The sequence below is a fragment of the Condylura cristata genome, unplaced genomic scaffold (assembly GCF_000260355.1).
Source record: "Condylura cristata isolate star-nosed mole 26May11 unplaced genomic scaffold, ConCri1.0 scaffold00007, whole genome shotgun sequence".
NCBI classification, from domain to species: Eukaryota; Metazoa; Chordata; class Mammalia; order Eulipotyphla; family Talpidae; genus Condylura; species Condylura cristata.
In genome coordinates, this window is record NW_004567108.1 from 41,476,486 (window position 1) to 41,493,177 (window position 16,692).

Below are 16,692 nucleotides of genomic sequence, written 5' to 3' on the forward strand. Positions count from 1 at the left end.
ATCAAAATGCAGATGTGTATTATAAACACACATGTAGATACCATCCTATCCGTAATATATACGGAACTCCCTGTTGAGCCTACTAAAATCCCATTTCTTTCATTCTCTCCTCTCCGTTGATAAGTAAGCTTTATTGTGAATTTGCTTCCCATACATGTTTTTATATTTTTACTATAAATGCATTTTCAAAAAGGCCATATCTTGTTTTGCATATTTTTACATTTTACAATGCAAATAGTGTCCCGTATCTAATAGTTACTTTGAGATTTTCCTAAGTGCTGTTTCTTATAATTATATGCTAGTACATTCATTCTACTTGTTATTTAGTAGTTCACAATATGACTTGTTCAAAGGCTATGACTTATTCAAAGGCTATGTAGCTCTGGACAGGTAGCTGGGAGGAAAGGGAGTGGAGAGCATGGCACCTTTAATTCCAAGGATATAGACAAGGGAAATGCTGGAAAGAACGAGGACCAAGAGCCTTGGCAAACTGTTACTTATGAAAGGAAGAAGGGAACTGGAGTAAAATGGGGTGTGAGATCTCGAAGTTGTTAAGAAGCTAGAAAAGACAATCGAAAATGTTTAATGTACCTGGTGCTGCTTGGTTAGCTAGTAACACCTTGTCTGGAAAACCATTTCCTGGACTTCTCCAGTCTGCTGCCCTTTGCACCATAAAATAAAGGTCACCAGCATTGCCTTTAAAAAATCTACATGAAACAACACAGTCTTCCAGTTAACTCTTTGAGAAATGACCAAAAAATATAATTTTAGTAGGGCTTTCAGTTACTTTATTTTAGGTCAGTTTACACTTTTAAACATTTAACTAATAAAATGAAAATGTGTTCTTTGTCTTTTTATTTGCAAAGGGTTTATAAAGCTGTGTAAATATATAGTGATATAATTTTATATGTACATTTGTATATAAATTATATCACTATATATTTATATGTTTATAAATAGGTGTATCCTATAATTCCCAACACAGAAAACATCCTTAAGCTTAAATAATACTATTTTCTTTAATCTTAAAGACTCACTTAAGTATTATCCTTTGCCATATACAAGTCAGAATGTAACAAAATCAGGCTCCTTGTTCTAAAAGCCTAGCATTTCTAAGGTACATATCCCCTGACAATCTCAGTGGCATTGCTGTGTAACCAAAGACAGTGACTACTGTATCACACTGTGCAGTTACCCACTATCAGTGTGAAAAAAAGACACAACTGAACAGCAGGATCAAGTACACAATCTTTCAGGGAGAAGGCAGTATGGGAATCAAAAGCATTTATGCAGTAAATAAACAGGCTGTGTTAATAAGTTTAATAGTCAGGTACCATTATGATGGCTATCACCAATAACTAATAAAGACACACTTATGCCCTTCTTTATAAGACTTGTATTAAAATCACTCTAGCATCTATTTTTTAAAGTATTTTCTTTTTCTCAAAGTCATAAAAGAGGAATCACTGGCATTCTGTGTTCCCTGAAAGTGTTGAGTGGTGTTAACTCCCAGACCACCTATATTATACATCATTAATTCTTTTAGGAATATTTGTGTTTATAGAAAATATAAAACAGGATGTTTATTTTTGATTTGTTCCACTGGAAAACATTCATTTTTCCAGAATTCCCTTTTTGAAAAGTAGATTTATATTGACATCTGTATTGTGTTTTATTCTCATCATGATTGACAGATATATTGATTTTTATGAGGAAGGGGATTTTAAATGGCTTCCATTTAATTCCATCATTCTCTTACCAAGTATTTAGGGTATGGACTTCAAACAAACTTATGTCATCATCCTTTTTCTCTAAATGAAAGATTCTAGGCTTCCAATAGGGAAATTTAAGTTTTCTTTGTATTTTTCCCTTCAGCTTGTGACTAACATTAACAGAATTGAGACTTACACAGTACAAAAGAGGATCTAAGTTTTTAATTAATATTACCTTAATAATAATTTATAGAAAGCATACTAACTCAAAACAGAGTGGGAAAAAAAGCAAGTGCAATTTATTTAAAATTCCAAAATGATTGTTTGAGGTTCTAAAGTCCTAAAATAAAGTATAAAGGACAAACCTACAACATTTTAATCTTAATTGAGAGAAGAATTTCTCAGTAAAGATATTTCATATTATTTGTTATTGCCATTTCTTATTTTTCATCATGATGGAAAATACCAAAAAATGTTAACCTTTCCAAGTTTAGATGAAAGATTCCTGATCATGATGCAATAAAAGGGAAGCTTTCTGATCCTGAGAGTATTTCCTATGACAAACTATTAGACCATTAGTCTTTAGTTCACAGAGATTTAAGTTAGCAATAGTAAAATTTTACCTAGACACCTTCCCCAACAATACTGAACAGGTCTCCTTCTAGCAGCCTAAATTTGTCAAAAAAAAAAAAAAAAAAAAATTGGGGGAGGGGAAAGGAGTGGGGAAGAGCACCAAATGGATAGTAACGCATTATTTCTGGTTGGTGAAATTTTAGTTACTAGATACAAAAGCTGCATTTTTTTTTCAAATTTTAGTCAATGGTGTGAATTCTATATTTCAACAGTCAGCATATACATGTATTTCTAATCCTCTAAATTGAGACCTACATAAACTTAAGGGTTATACTTAGTTTCTTTAAGAAGTAAGTGGACACCATCCACTAAATTCTTCAATATAAATTAGATAAAAAATCAAATATTAAGTTTTTTCACAGTAGTAGCTGAAAATAAATCTACCCTGAATTTAGTGGCTTATGAAAGACAATTTCATCGCAACTTGCAAGTGGGAAAAGCGCAGCGGGTTAAAGCACAGCACTGAGAAGCTAAAGCCACTTCCGCATGAGTTCGATTCCCACCTGCCCCGGAGGTGACCACATGGCGTGGCAGACCTCTACCGACCCGTCCGCTGCTCCCCTCAGCAGTGTACTTCGTCAATCTGCCTGTTCTCTCACTGCCCCTCAGCTTCTGGCCTGTACCCCAGTACTGTACGCAAAAATAAATAAATCTTTAAAAAAATAAATAAATAAAAATAAAAGGTCAAAACACACCACAGAGAAGTTAAGTCAGGATTCATAAATTTGCTATTTTAATAAAAGAGCCTTACATGAATTAATTTAGTAAGATCAAGCTCCAGTAGTAGTAAGTTTAGCTGACTCAGTCTTTACCAATTCTAGTGCAAAAGTATATAATTTTTATAAGTATGAAGAATAATCACCAATCTCCAAATTCTTGAGAGATATCAATTTATAATGTCTGCAGACCAAATAATGTTTTTGCTTGATAAAAGATCGGAACTTTTAAAAATCAAGATTCCTCCTGGAATAAGTAGGAAACAAACCCTGGAAATTTTCTTCAGGTTATCTTGAAATAATTCATACTTGCCTTGTATACATAAATACAAAGTTTTTTGCTTTCTTACTTCAGTTGATTATCATTAATCATCCTTTTTCCACTAAAAACCCAACAAGTCAGAGAATGATCACATTACAAACTGTGTCCAAAATAGTTAACAAAATAGTGCTACTTACAAGCTTCCTCTTCTGGGGAGACTCAGCTCCTTCTGTAAAAGAAAAAAGCAAGCAAATGAATTACTGCATTCACCCTAGACGACAAGGATACCACATGGAAAATATGAAGTGTATGATCCTTTATTATGCTTGAGTTGCCATTTTCCACACTAAGAAGACTTCAACATCATAATATTGAGTTTACATTACAAACATTGTATCTAAGTTCTGTTGGGGAAAAGATATCAACCCTCCCAAACCAACCACAGTAAAGTCCCATGGTCCTATATTGAAGTGTAAGGAAAATCGGAAGAATCAAAGATGTATTCAAAGACCAAATGTATATAAAGAGAAATTAAATCTTGTAATTTATAATTAAATGAGAGACAAAATGAAAACAGCAGTAAAACCAGACCATTTGCCCCAACATAAATAAGCTCACACAGATCACTGTGTATAGCAAAGATTACACTTTATCCAAAAAGTAGACCAAAAGTTTCCTTCTGATTCTATTTTTTATAACAAATATATTTTATCATTTAGGATATTTGATATTAGGTTAATAAACTGCTAAAAAGGTAACCAGACAGCAACAAAATTTAATAAGGAGCTTTATAGTTTTAAAAGAGTTATTCTCATACTTGTTTCAAAGTAGGTTCATTATCTACCTACCCACCACCACCAATAAAACTAAAATGAAAAAAAAAAAAAAAAAAACAACCAAAAACTAGTAAGTCAACCTAACAAAAAGGTAATCAGCAATACTTCCAGTCACTGATGAAGTCTGTGAAGCCTGAGTGGTCAGATTGATTACTTGATAATAGTAATTAAAGAACAGGAAGCAATGAGTCATCTGGCTGTTATAGCTCAAAAATTGAATACAACATAAATTCCAAAGATTCAACTAAATTTGGTTTTTTGTTCTCATAACTGTATTTTATTATTATCATTATTTTGCCACTCAGGAGCGTGAGATGAACTCTTCATAGGTGTTTTCCTCTCAGCTCTGGTCCCCTATTTTTTATCGCCTCTTTGAGTGTTTGTCACAGACAGTGATCTCAGTTCTTACTTTTAAACTGTACAAATTACTTCAGCCCAGCTTACAGAACAGAAAATGGTCTTGAGAGCAGAGGGGAAGGATCTGACTTATGTATATTTTTGTAGTTAACAAATTCTATCACTGTTTAATTAGAAGAACAATGAGCAATTTTTAGAACAGAATGGCTGATTCCTCCTAACTTTTTTTTTTTAAGGGTTTCAAGGCTCAGGGACTAAACGCTTCACTTTTTTGTTTACTTTTGTTTAATCTTTAGTGGCCCCCTGAAATTACAGTGTTTGTGAAATCTGGCTCCTTGATTCTGAAACATAAATGTACCTTCATTTACAAAGGCCTTGGTGACAAATGTCTCTGTACAAAACAGATATTCTTTAGGATTTGAAATGCAAATAGAAAGCCCATGAGTAATTCTCTATATATGGATCTTCAGTTATGACAAGCTCTGAGATATTAGCTTTGTATTCAAGTTTAAATAAGAAAGAAAGAGAGAAAACTCCCCAGAATCCATCATTCACCAAATTGTTTCTTTTAGAAAAGGGTTATTTGAGACCCACTGCATACCAACAGGCCAAGTGCTTATATAAGTAAAAAATTGCTCTGTCCAGTAGTTGATTTTACAGCAGTATAAGAAGAAAAGGAGTACTTGAGTAGCTATCATTAATAACAGGGAAAAAAATAAGTCAGGTGTTATTTTAACTCTATATGCAAAGAGATCACTCATAAGATATGAGGCAAAGGGCCAAATGAAGGATCCCCAATAGTTCAAATCAATCACATTCTACCAGATGACCTGACCATAAGCTAGCTGCTTTTCTCTGAGAAGAAGCTGCTGAAATGGCAAGATAAGGGATAAAAACCAGCTCTGTTTTTAATCAGAAGTCTTTCCAATAGGTCTAGAATGATGAGTTCTAAACAAGCAGAAAGGTTACAGTGGGTAACCCAGCACTGCTACTCCACGGGACGGCCGCCAAGGTTCCAAGATGAGGCGCAGAGGACGTTAATAGGCCACTGTCAACTGACCTGAAGCCTCCACGCTAACCAAGCTGAAGGAGCTAATCCACCTGACGGCTTGAATGTCAGGCTTGAGACTGGAAACTCAATTTGGTAGCAAATTGGAATCAGATGTGATGGTAATAAAGTGAGAGAAATGAATGTGCTGTGGCCAAGACCTTGTGAACAGTAGCTGCAAAAGTCTGCAAATACCAGGAGGGTTGAGCAATCGCAACTTGAGCAAGGAGTGACTGCTGCCCTGATGCGTGGGTACTGTGTGTGGATAAATCTGCAGGGTTAGACATAAATAAGCAGCATCAAGGCATTTACTGCCCAGCCACTGTGGCTCTTTGTGTGCCCTTATTTTGTTGTTTTAATGTCAGGATAAGGTCACAAACACACACTTAGATAATTAGATAAGACGAGGGGTATTGGTCCATGTCGTAAACCAAAGCATGTGCTTAGTATATTTGGAACATGTGTTAAGAATTTAATGTCAGGTAGGAATTAAAGGAGGCACGAAGTAGGAAAGAGTGGAAAAGGACAAGCAGCATCAAGCTGAACAAAACATTATGTTGTTACAAATCATCACAGTTCTTAAGAATGTTTAAGAGGATTAACATTTTTCGCTGATATTGATTGTGCAGTGACTTCTAATTTTTATTTGAGAATTAGTCTGTCTTTTTTTGCCTGATATTTTCTTTTACCCTTCTTTCAAAAAGTGCTAGCTAGCAAAGACACACAGTGGAAAAATAAGCTCACTTAAAGTCAATCTTGTCTGAGAACTCTGTTTTCTTCTTGGGAGCCCTTGATAAGATTGAAGACACACAGGGTTTGTGTAGAGTCCCTTCTGGGGGAAAAGCAAGCCACAACAAATGATTCTATCTCTTTCCCCCTGGCCAAACTTGGCTTCATAGGGGGAAAACAGTTTGTTTTATTCAAGAAGACAACAAAGAAAACAGGTATGTTTAATATGAACAAGCAATCTCTACAGTGGCAATTCTAGAAATACATATTGAATGACCACACAAAGCCAGAACTATATGGTTGCCTATGCCACCTGTATCTTCCACTATTCTAACAAGCTGATGGGTTCTAATAGTGATTTACCTCCAAAATCAAGAAGGAAAAGAGAAAAATAGTAACTTTAGGTAAAGAAGCCTGACAAATACTGTCCCTAACAAGTGAACACAATTACCACTATCAATGAAAAGTCATGTTGCTAACATGACATAACCTGATATCCTGTTTAGCTATATAAAACTTCACATCTATGAAGACCATAAACACCCTTAACTCCAGGCTCGTCATGCAAAAACACCAGGCAAACCCAAACTAAGTGCCATTTTACAACTCTAATTGTCAAGTGTGTGAGAAACAAAAACAACTGAGATACAGCTACAGATCAGAGCAGACTAAAGCAGCATGATGACCAAATCCCATGTAAGAAAATGTATTGAATTCTGAGTCAGAATTCAGACATTAGTGGAAATGCTGGTGGTAGATGAATAAAGTTAATAGGGATGTGACAATGCTAATTTCATAGTTTTGACAAGTGTATTAAGGTTATAAAAGCTGTTACCACTAGAGGAAACTGGTGGGAAAGTATAGAGAAATTCTCTGTGCTGCCTTGCAATGTTTCTATAAAACTAAAATGATCCCCTGACTTAAAACAAAACTTTCCCTCTTAAAAGAGAAAGAACAAGCAGTATGGAGATTAGAATGTTGTCAGTGGGGGCTGAGGATTAGGTAGACAATGAAAATGATCAACAAAAATGTACAAAATAAAAAAACACCCTCAGGCATAGACAAGCTTTCTCTATAGAGGACCAGTTAGCAAATTTTGGGGTTTTGCAGGCCACAGTGCCTTTGTCACACTACTCAACTCTGCCATAGTGCAAAAGTGGTCACAGACAATATGTAAATAAAGGTCATAGCTGCATTCCAATAACCCTTTACTTACAAAAATAAATCCAAATCCAAACATTCTAAGCTTATTTGAAAGCAATACTTAGTCCCACTTTCAAGGCCACAGAAGTGGTCTATGTGAGACAAGGCTGTGGCTAGGATCAGCCCTGAAAATGTGGAGAAGCTGTCAAGTACAAGGTGTGCTTTCCTCAGCTGTGTGAAGGAACTGGATGCGGGCTGTGAAAAAGACAACAAGAAAGAATCAAAAGTTTGGGGCCTGAGAAACTGTGTACAGGAAGAACATATCTGTTTGGACATGTTACATTCATATAAGAATTCCACGTCAAAGTTCCCAAACAGTTGAATGACATAAGAAGTACCTGGGTTCAGGAGAGATACTCTTGGGGATTATGAGTGTGTAAGATGGTGTGTGAACCCATGGTGCAGATTAAAATAGAAGAGAACTGGCAGAAAAAGCAGAAGTGGTACCACGAACATTGTTATATGGTGTGGTGCACAACACAGCAGTAAGTTCTTAAAAACCAGACACACTGATGAAACTGGTAAGTACAAATTTATTATCCCTGGAGTAAATACTAATTCCCACACAGATGATGGAATGGTTGGAAAAACAAGGGAGAAAATAGGAGCAGGAAATTAAACCCCAGAGAGCAAGGCCACACCCAGGGGACAGCCCAGTGGGACAGCTGTTCGGCTGACTGCTCAGCTTCCAGGAAGCAGCTCACTGTGTCCCCACCTTCACCTCCCCCTTCTAGCGCACCCCGACTCCCCATGAGCAGCAACATCATCAAGGAAGCAGGAAAGAACCGTGCCCCTTTCTCTAATGTGCCCTCAGGTGAGACCACACCTACCAAGATTCCTGTGCTGGGAGATCCTCTGAGAAGATTTGGAAATTTGGCAACTGACCTTCCGATCAAAAGACTCACTCAAACAAAGGGAATGACAATGTCTGGTAAACCGCACCTTCCCATTATTTTCCAGAAACGACTAGCTATAAAGTTTACATGTTTCCCTCATCATTTCTTAATTAGCCACGGATGCCCTCACCCTACCTTCCAGGGTTACAAAAGCTACTCTACAATGACAGACCATTAATTCAGGGCAAGAGTGTGAAGGGCTGAGGTGAACAGGGTAGCTTAACAGGTGCTGTTAGGAATCCAGAAGGAGTAAATGAAATAAAGCAGATTTAAAAGGTAGTTGGAAGAAAACACACACACCATACAAATGAGCTATGGCCAGGTGCAAGATTATGCAGTATAACTTGATATGTAAACACTAACAGGGGAGAGAAAGTAAAAGCAGATGAGGTCATTCAGCTCAAACAGTGGTTTTGAACACAGTCTGGCTAAACATTAATGTCACTCAGGGAGCTTTTAACAATCCCAGTGCCTGGACCCCACCCTGGAGATCTAGGGCAAGAGTTGTTTGTGTAGGCTGTTTAGTACGGGCTAGTGCTCTTATGTCCCCTGAAGGACTATCAGTTTGCATGACCACTTGCCTTGGAATGCTTTTCTGTATGGAGTTATAGTATTTTAGGCTGTCATTATAGTAGCAGTCTTCGGTTTTTTGTTATTTCTGTTACAAGTGGGAAGCATTGTAGAGCAAGGGACAGACCCCAAATGTAACTCTCCCAACCAGAATGTAAAATGTGTTAGGGGTAGAAGCTCATCGGGGAGTGGTCTTTCTAGAGAAATACTTTGGGTCCCCTTGCTCTGGCCTCCACTTCTGAATCACTTTTAAAAGTAGAGGACAGAAATAAAAAGCTCATGCCATGAAACCAGGTCTTTAACAAAGGCTTGTTTTTGAGTCAGAGCAGCAGGTAAAAGTGGCTCAGACTCATGCAACTCTTGAAAAAGCCAGAGAATGACCAATGAAGTTCATGGCTATCTGCAAAGAAACCTACAGAGCAAAGTTGGAATAGCAGGAGAAAGAGCTCCCCAGAGCTGCTTGGACATTCAAAACATTCAACCTATAAAATACCACTAACAACCCTAGTGGGAAATGGACAGGTAGGCAGAGAATCCTGAAGTATTGCCCCTTTTGGAAGATTTTATTTCATTACATTTTAGAATCTGTAGCCATAATGCACTTTAATGTATTTATTTGTCATAGTAAATTTCAACAAAATGAACAAAATGTGAGGCCTGAAACCATAAAATACATAGAAGAAAAGCAACAACGCACTCCACAACACTGGCTTTAGTGATGTCATTGTGGATTTGTCTCCAACAGCAAGAGAAACAAAAGAGAATAGAAACAATTGGGATTATGTCAAATGGGAAAGTTTCTGCACAGCATAAGAAAATATCATTAAAACAAAAAGACATCCCAATGCATGGGAGAAAATATTTGCACATCACATAGCTGACAAGGGGATGCTATCAAAGATCTATATAAAACTCAACAATTCAACAAAAAGAAAATAATGAACACTATCAAAACATAGACAAGAAATCTAAGTAGGCACTTCTTCGAGACGACGCACAAGTGACCAACAGGTACAGGAGAAAATGCTCAATATCACTTATCAAGAAAATGCAAATAAAACCCAAGGAGATACCACCACATATCTGTGAGAATATATAATAAGTGCTGGGAAGAGTGTGGAGAAAAGGGAATACAGATACGTCCATCCCCTGTGGAAAACAGTATGGAGGTTCCTTGAAATATTAAAAATAAATCTAACATAGCTCCACCAATTCCACTCCTAGGTATCTACTTAAAGAACAGAAAAACAGTAATGTGAAAGGGTGTGTGCATTCCTACTGGAGCACAATAGACAGCCAGAGCTAAATGAAGGAAATCGCCCAAATACCCAAGGACAGACAAACAGATTAGGAGGCAGGAGAGACACACAATGAAGTACTACTCAACTATTACAAATGGTGTTTTGTGGTTTTTTGTTTTTTTTTTGTGCTATTTGTGACAACAAGAATGAAAATGGAGGAATAATGCTAACCAAATTAGAAGGAGAAGGACACATACCACATGGCTTCATTTATATTTGTTTCTGAAGACAGAAACAAAACAACAGGTCAGATAGAACCAAACCACTTACAAACCCTACAAATCTGACTATAGAATTGAGATTATGGAATGGAGAGAAAAAAGAGGAGGGAGCCCTATGAACCAGGTGGGAGGGCTAAGGGTGCCTTGGTGGTGGGGGTGGTGAGGTGACTTGCATCTGAGGCTGTATGAGCCTATGCCTCTGAGTCACATACAGTGTGGAAACCAGTGTTACTTTGGTAAAAGAAAAAAAAAATAGAAAAAGAAAACATAAGGAAAAAAGGTACATACAAAATTACTCACTAGGTTTTTGCATATATTTCACTTGACCAAAAGAGCAGAATTACTTTCTTGGAAAAACAGAAGTAGTTATCTTAGTCCTTTCTTTTCACATTTACCTTTCTGCCTTTAGCCTATATCAACAGCTATGATCCTTAATACTTAAATAATTTCCTAAGTTTCTTCCATAGACAAAGTTTCTCAGTCATAATATGGGTATCTGACTGTTTTAGTTTTGCAAGAGCTCATCTAAAACTTAATCTACAAATTTTATAGTAAAATGCAATGGACTATCTGGCAGGACATATAAGCCTTCTCATGGAAAACTCACAGGAGATTACCAATTGCCCAGATCACCAAGACAGAAGATAGTGAAAGCCAATTTTTAACCTATATTGTCCAGGCTCAGATTTTCCCTTAGACTCCACATGCCAACCCAGAGCAGCACAGAGAAACAGAATGGGTAGCTGCAGGACTCATCTGCAGAAAGCTGGTACTCCTAATTTTCCTAAAAGGCAGCCTTTCCTCTAGAGAAAAAATAAGGGCACTGGTGTAAACTAGAATCTCTTAAATAAGAGCAAAGTAAAACTGATGCAATTTACCTGGAGTTTTTTAATTTCAGGGAGACAGAAGGCAAAGATCTTCTGCCAAGAGGAACTGCAAGGGAAGCCTTTGGGGACTAAAGCAAATGAAACTGGTTTCCTTTATTCTTACATAGCTTTTTTTTGGTAAAGGCTAATGGGGCAGGCACTGTGTCAAGCATCGAAGATAAAGGACTTCATTCACTACAGAATACCATGTAAGAAGACCTGGATAGGGTCTTTCACACTACGCAATAGTAACGAAAAGGAGAGGTCAGCTTTTTTTGTGGAAGGTCAGAGCTGTTTCTTACACCCAGTGATGTTCCCCACTATACATAAGACAAAACCTGGCAGAAGTGACACAATTCTCAACCTCAAGTTAAGTTACACTGATAATAAAGCTCACTGCCTGAGTCAAAGTAATTGGTTCAATGATGGTAAATAATTCGATTGAGAAAACAAGACATTTGCTTAGAGCTCCCAGGAAAGAACAGCTTCCCTTTTCCAGGAAGCTAACGGTGGCCAGCAGGGCAGACATCAAAAGTGGCTCAGATAGAAACTGGGTCTTGGGTGATATATTTGAAACAATGGATTGAGCCATACCTACATACAGATTTCACAGTTACAGGAGCCAAAAGAGTCCCTTTATTGTTTAAACCAGTTAAACTTCTGTGCTTTGTTCCCTGCAATTTAAATATTCTCCAGTGACACAATACTTAAGCTTGACATTTCTTCAACACCACTTGGGAGCTGGTTAGCCAGCCTCAGGAATGGGAGAAGAAGGGGTAATTCCAGAAGAAGAAACAGATGTAGCAGGTTAGCGTGCAGTCAAACAGTTCACCCCTTTTAGGAGACTTGGAACATCTAGAACAGAGGAATCCGTGAGTTGGAAAAAGGGACATAGCCAAACCATAGTGGGTTTTTAGAAGCATGTACCTTTGCTGTAAGGGCAGTGGGGAACTCATGAAAGCTGGCAAGTGGGAGAATAAGATGGTCAGACCAACAAATTTACAAGAATCACTCAGCATCATGCTCCCAAATAGCATACTAATGGCAATGTGGGAAGCTATTAGGCTTATTCAATTTTTCTGGAAGCATGGCTGAGTGCCTCGACCATGGAAGAAGAAGTGGAGAGAGAGAGGATGGATGATACAAGAGAGAAATATGTGGATAGAATGGCAGGAGTTAAGAACAAATGCCAAACTTCTGGGAAGGTTTAGAATCTTACGAGTGAAGGACCATCTGCAACCCAGTGAAGGAAGCTATGGAGACCTTTTGGAAGTCAATTCATGGAAATCTGAAAATGGGTGAGGACATAGCAAAGCCATTTATGTTAAACCCTGGTGGGCAGAAACATGGAATAAAGTTGCAAAGATAAGAAAACATGTCAGCAACCCAAGTTGTTTTCTTAAATAAAAGTTTAAAAATTGATCATCATGGGCCCTCCCTGGTGGTGCAGTGGGTTAAAGCACAGCAAGAAGAAGCTAAAGTCACTTCAGCATGAGTTTGATTCCCCGCCCTGCAGGTGATTCACATGGCGCTGCAGACCTCTCCTGACCAACCCTCTGCTCCCCTCAGCAGTGTACTTAGTCGGCCTGTTCTGCTCTCCACTCTGGCTCTGGTGAATCCTCTCACTGCCCTGCACCTCTGGCCTGTACCCCAGTTCTGTATGCATAATAAATCTTTTTAAAAAATGATCACCACAAACCCCTTTCTGCCTGAACAAAAATATGCAAAATGGTAAGAATTACTTTGCTCTAGTAAGCTCAGCTACTTTCATCCATTTAATAATGGTATCTGATATGTATTTTTTGATGATGTGCATTATCTTACTTAATTTTATTATTATTCCCATTTTACAGATGAGAGAATTGAGGCAAAGGAGAGACATACAGACAACATCATAGAGAGTTGGTACATAGCTTGTCTTGTCTGTGACACCACTTCTGCTGGAGTCGAGAGCTGTGTAATTATTTGTCATCATAGGGAAGCCGTGGTGTATCTGCACCATGGGTTACCTGTGTGGAGACTCCAAGGTGCTGTTGTCAACACACTGGCGAATTCTCTAGAAAGGAGTGATAGAACATGGATCTTCACAGCTCTTTATAAGCAAATTTCACACTTAAATTATTTTTGTATACTCTGATTTTATTTGTAGAAAAGCCTTGCAAATATGTTACCTTAACACAGACCTTCAAGTAGAAAAAGCGTAACAAGTCAAATAATCAGCTAATCCCAAATAAATGCACAACCAAGACAAGTTCCTTTTCCAGCCAATTACTGCTATTTTTGACACTTCCTATTAAATCCTTGATGTAAACAAACAAACAAAAAACTAAGTTTGGGAATCAGACAGCTATATAGCTACTGACCTTCTATTGTATAGATATATTGCAATAGTAACCAATTCCAATTACATAGTGGAAATTTGTCTCCCAAAGAAACTCTCCACTCTTCTCTGCAGGGTTTGCTGAGTGATGACTAGGACCTATATTAACAACATCTTTTAGTTTATGTTTACTACATACTAAGTGAAGTTTGCTTATCTCCCCAAGGTTAATAGCATTCAGTCATGTAGTATTTATTTTATGTGCTCATGTTATTCTCAAGGAAGAAAACTACCTTTTATACATGGTCTATGCCAGTTGTGAAATTCAAGAAATTATTTTTTGTCAGATTAGCACTGTTGCTCACAGCAAACAAAACTAAGTAAGAATACAAATACTATATCAACTGGACTTTAAGAAAAGACCTTTAAGTCAGTTTGATACCTCACAGTGGTACAATGATCAGAACCTAGGTTCAACCTATGTTCTAATCTAATGATCAGTAGTTTCAGGAACTTTCTTAATTCCTCTAAGAACTTGGTTATTTGTATTAGAAAATGAAACTATGATGGTTTGTCCTGAGGTGCTATGATGAATGAGAACACCACCCTGCATCTGGCACAGTCCCCACAGCAATGCACGCAAGGTGTGAGCCAATACTACTCAAGGGTGCTGCTCACATTGAATGAAGAACCTCAGACACAAGCTCGGACAGAGAGAGGAAAGGGTAAAATTAAAGAGCAAGTTTGCAGGACCTCCACTTCTGGAGGTACCTGAGCACAGTTTTGTGAAAAAATAGAAAGATTTGAAGTAAATCAGGCTTCACATACCCTGCTAGTTATCAGCAAGAAAATTCCTTTAACAGGAGATCAAACACTAACGCTGGATAATTTAGAATTGTAATTGTCTTTAAGACAGAACCAGTTTAGAGGTCCTTCAGAACTATAAAATGAAGGTCATGCTGGACAAGTTTGGGGATCTTTTTTCCCTTAGAAGGGACTTATGACGGCTCTTGATAAATACGCGTATCAGCCCTGCCACTTAACTATGTTTCTTGTTACTCTGGAATGCCTATGACCTACAGTGAGCTTAGATAAAAAGGCAACACCACACAGCTGTGCCCCACAAGGCTATGCAATTTTTTCAGTTCTTCCATCCATTACCAGCAAATTACAGTAAATTCAAAATATTGATCTGTACACCCCTATATGGGAAGAAAGTTACCATCGACTTTTATTGCTTATTGTTGGGTACAGTTCCCTAGAATCAATAAAAGCTACAATGTTCATAAGCTTCTAAAAAGCTAGTTAATATAGTGGATATGAGAGGATTGCTATAAATCTGTAAGATTCTTCAGCAGCAAAGTGGCAAACATCTTCAATGCTCAAAAGACTTATTTGATTTTAAAACCTTCCCATTATTCAGGAAAATACCCTGAGAAGCAGGTGAATATTAATGACTAAGAATGAAAATTAAGCAAGAATCCTGCTTAATTTTACTTTTATTTTTCAGTACTTCCACACTGACATTACTGTCTAATCCAGAATCCAACACTAAGAGTTGTGATCATTTTTTCCCAAGTGTATCTTAACACAGATTTCACATGAGTTTTCTTGGCAGAAGTTTCCAGTTCCATCAAAGGAGACCAGTTTGCCCACAACATTTCAACCACTCCTAATTTAAGAAGCAATGTCCTTTTATGAACCAATTTTTTAAAATCAAATAATAATTCAAAGTTTCCATTAAAATTATAGACAACCTTAATACAAAAGAGAAAAGGACTTTTTTATAGAATCAAGAAACAGAATTAGATGAGACTATCTGACCAGGGATAGTGAATTAATCACTGAAATTAATCATTTTTATTTACTAAGAACAACTCATAGTTTATCTAGCAGTCACTCTTCTGGAAGCCTGTTTTAGTGTAGAAATTTACTAGCAAATCAGCTCCAGGGAGCTCTTCAAGTGCTATATATGAAGCTAATACCACAAGTCTGCTCTTTGCTGACCACTCCTCTCCATCTAAATGCAAAAGACGACACTTAAAATGTACATATAAAATGTATGAGGGCAATGGAAAATTAATGACACCCATATTCAAATAATCAATAATGTGACTTAAGCTTTTAAAAGTACTGAAATTTATTATAAAGAGGTCACAGAATAAACAATTGACTTACAGAGGATATATTTTACATAGTAAGTAATAGATAGTATTTGCTAAATCTTATAACATCCAACTTTAAAGTATTTTTTGCCAGTGTGCTATTTTCTTTTTATAGATTTATTTGTGTATACAGAATGGGGGTACAGGCCAGAGTTGCAGGGGCAGTGAGAAGATTCACCAGAGGTAGAGTGGAGAGCAAAACAGGCATATCGACGAACTACACTGCTGAAGGGAGCAGTGGGAGGATCAGGAAAGGTCTGACATGTCATGTGGGTCACCTCTAGGCCTGGGATCAAACCCATGGTAAAGTGGCTGAGGTGAGCTTCATGGTGCTGCACTTTAACCTGCTGCATCACCAGGGAGGGCCAATGTGCTATTTTCAGTAACATCAACTGAAGGTATGCTGGGCATGCTAACTCCAGGGTTGCAGAAGATGACTTAAGACAGCACCCCTATCTCCTCTGTCACTATGAAAATTGGTGCTGTGGGCGCTACAGCCAGTGTGTGAGACTCAGCTGTGCTTTAGTGAGGGCCAGGCCCTGAGCTGCATTTTCTCACAAGGATTTCACTTAGCCTTATGCCTACACCCTGCCCTGCAGTTGCAGGATGGTTTGAACCAAATTTTTTTTCCTGATGGTGAAATTGTATATGGGATAAGTTGTGTTGTGATTTGCCAAGATCAAAGGCCTCCCATTAAGGACAGCAGAGAAAGGAACGAAGTTGTCTCAGAGCTGCTGACTCCATATTGCATCAACCAGGGACATTCAGCCAACACTTTCATGTAAATAATAAATTCTTATGTATTTAAGCTGCTAGTAGTTGAATTCTCTATTCTATGCAGGTAAATACTTCCTTAA

General features: G+C 37.6%; 1 protein-coding gene across 1 annotated transcript in view; it reads right to left on the reverse strand.

The window, feature by feature from the left end:
• Nucleotides 1-16,692, reverse strand: part of MAST4 (microtubule associated serine/threonine kinase family member 4) — a 529,678-nt gene that overhangs the window by 247,899 nt on the left and 265,087 nt on the right. Inside the window, exon 4 of the mRNA XM_012721946.1 lies at nucleotides 3,521-3,552. Within this exon, the coding sequence (XP_012577400.1) occupies nucleotides 3,521-3,552 (32 nt within the window). The remainder of the gene's footprint in view (nucleotides 1-3,520; nucleotides 3,553-16,692) is intronic.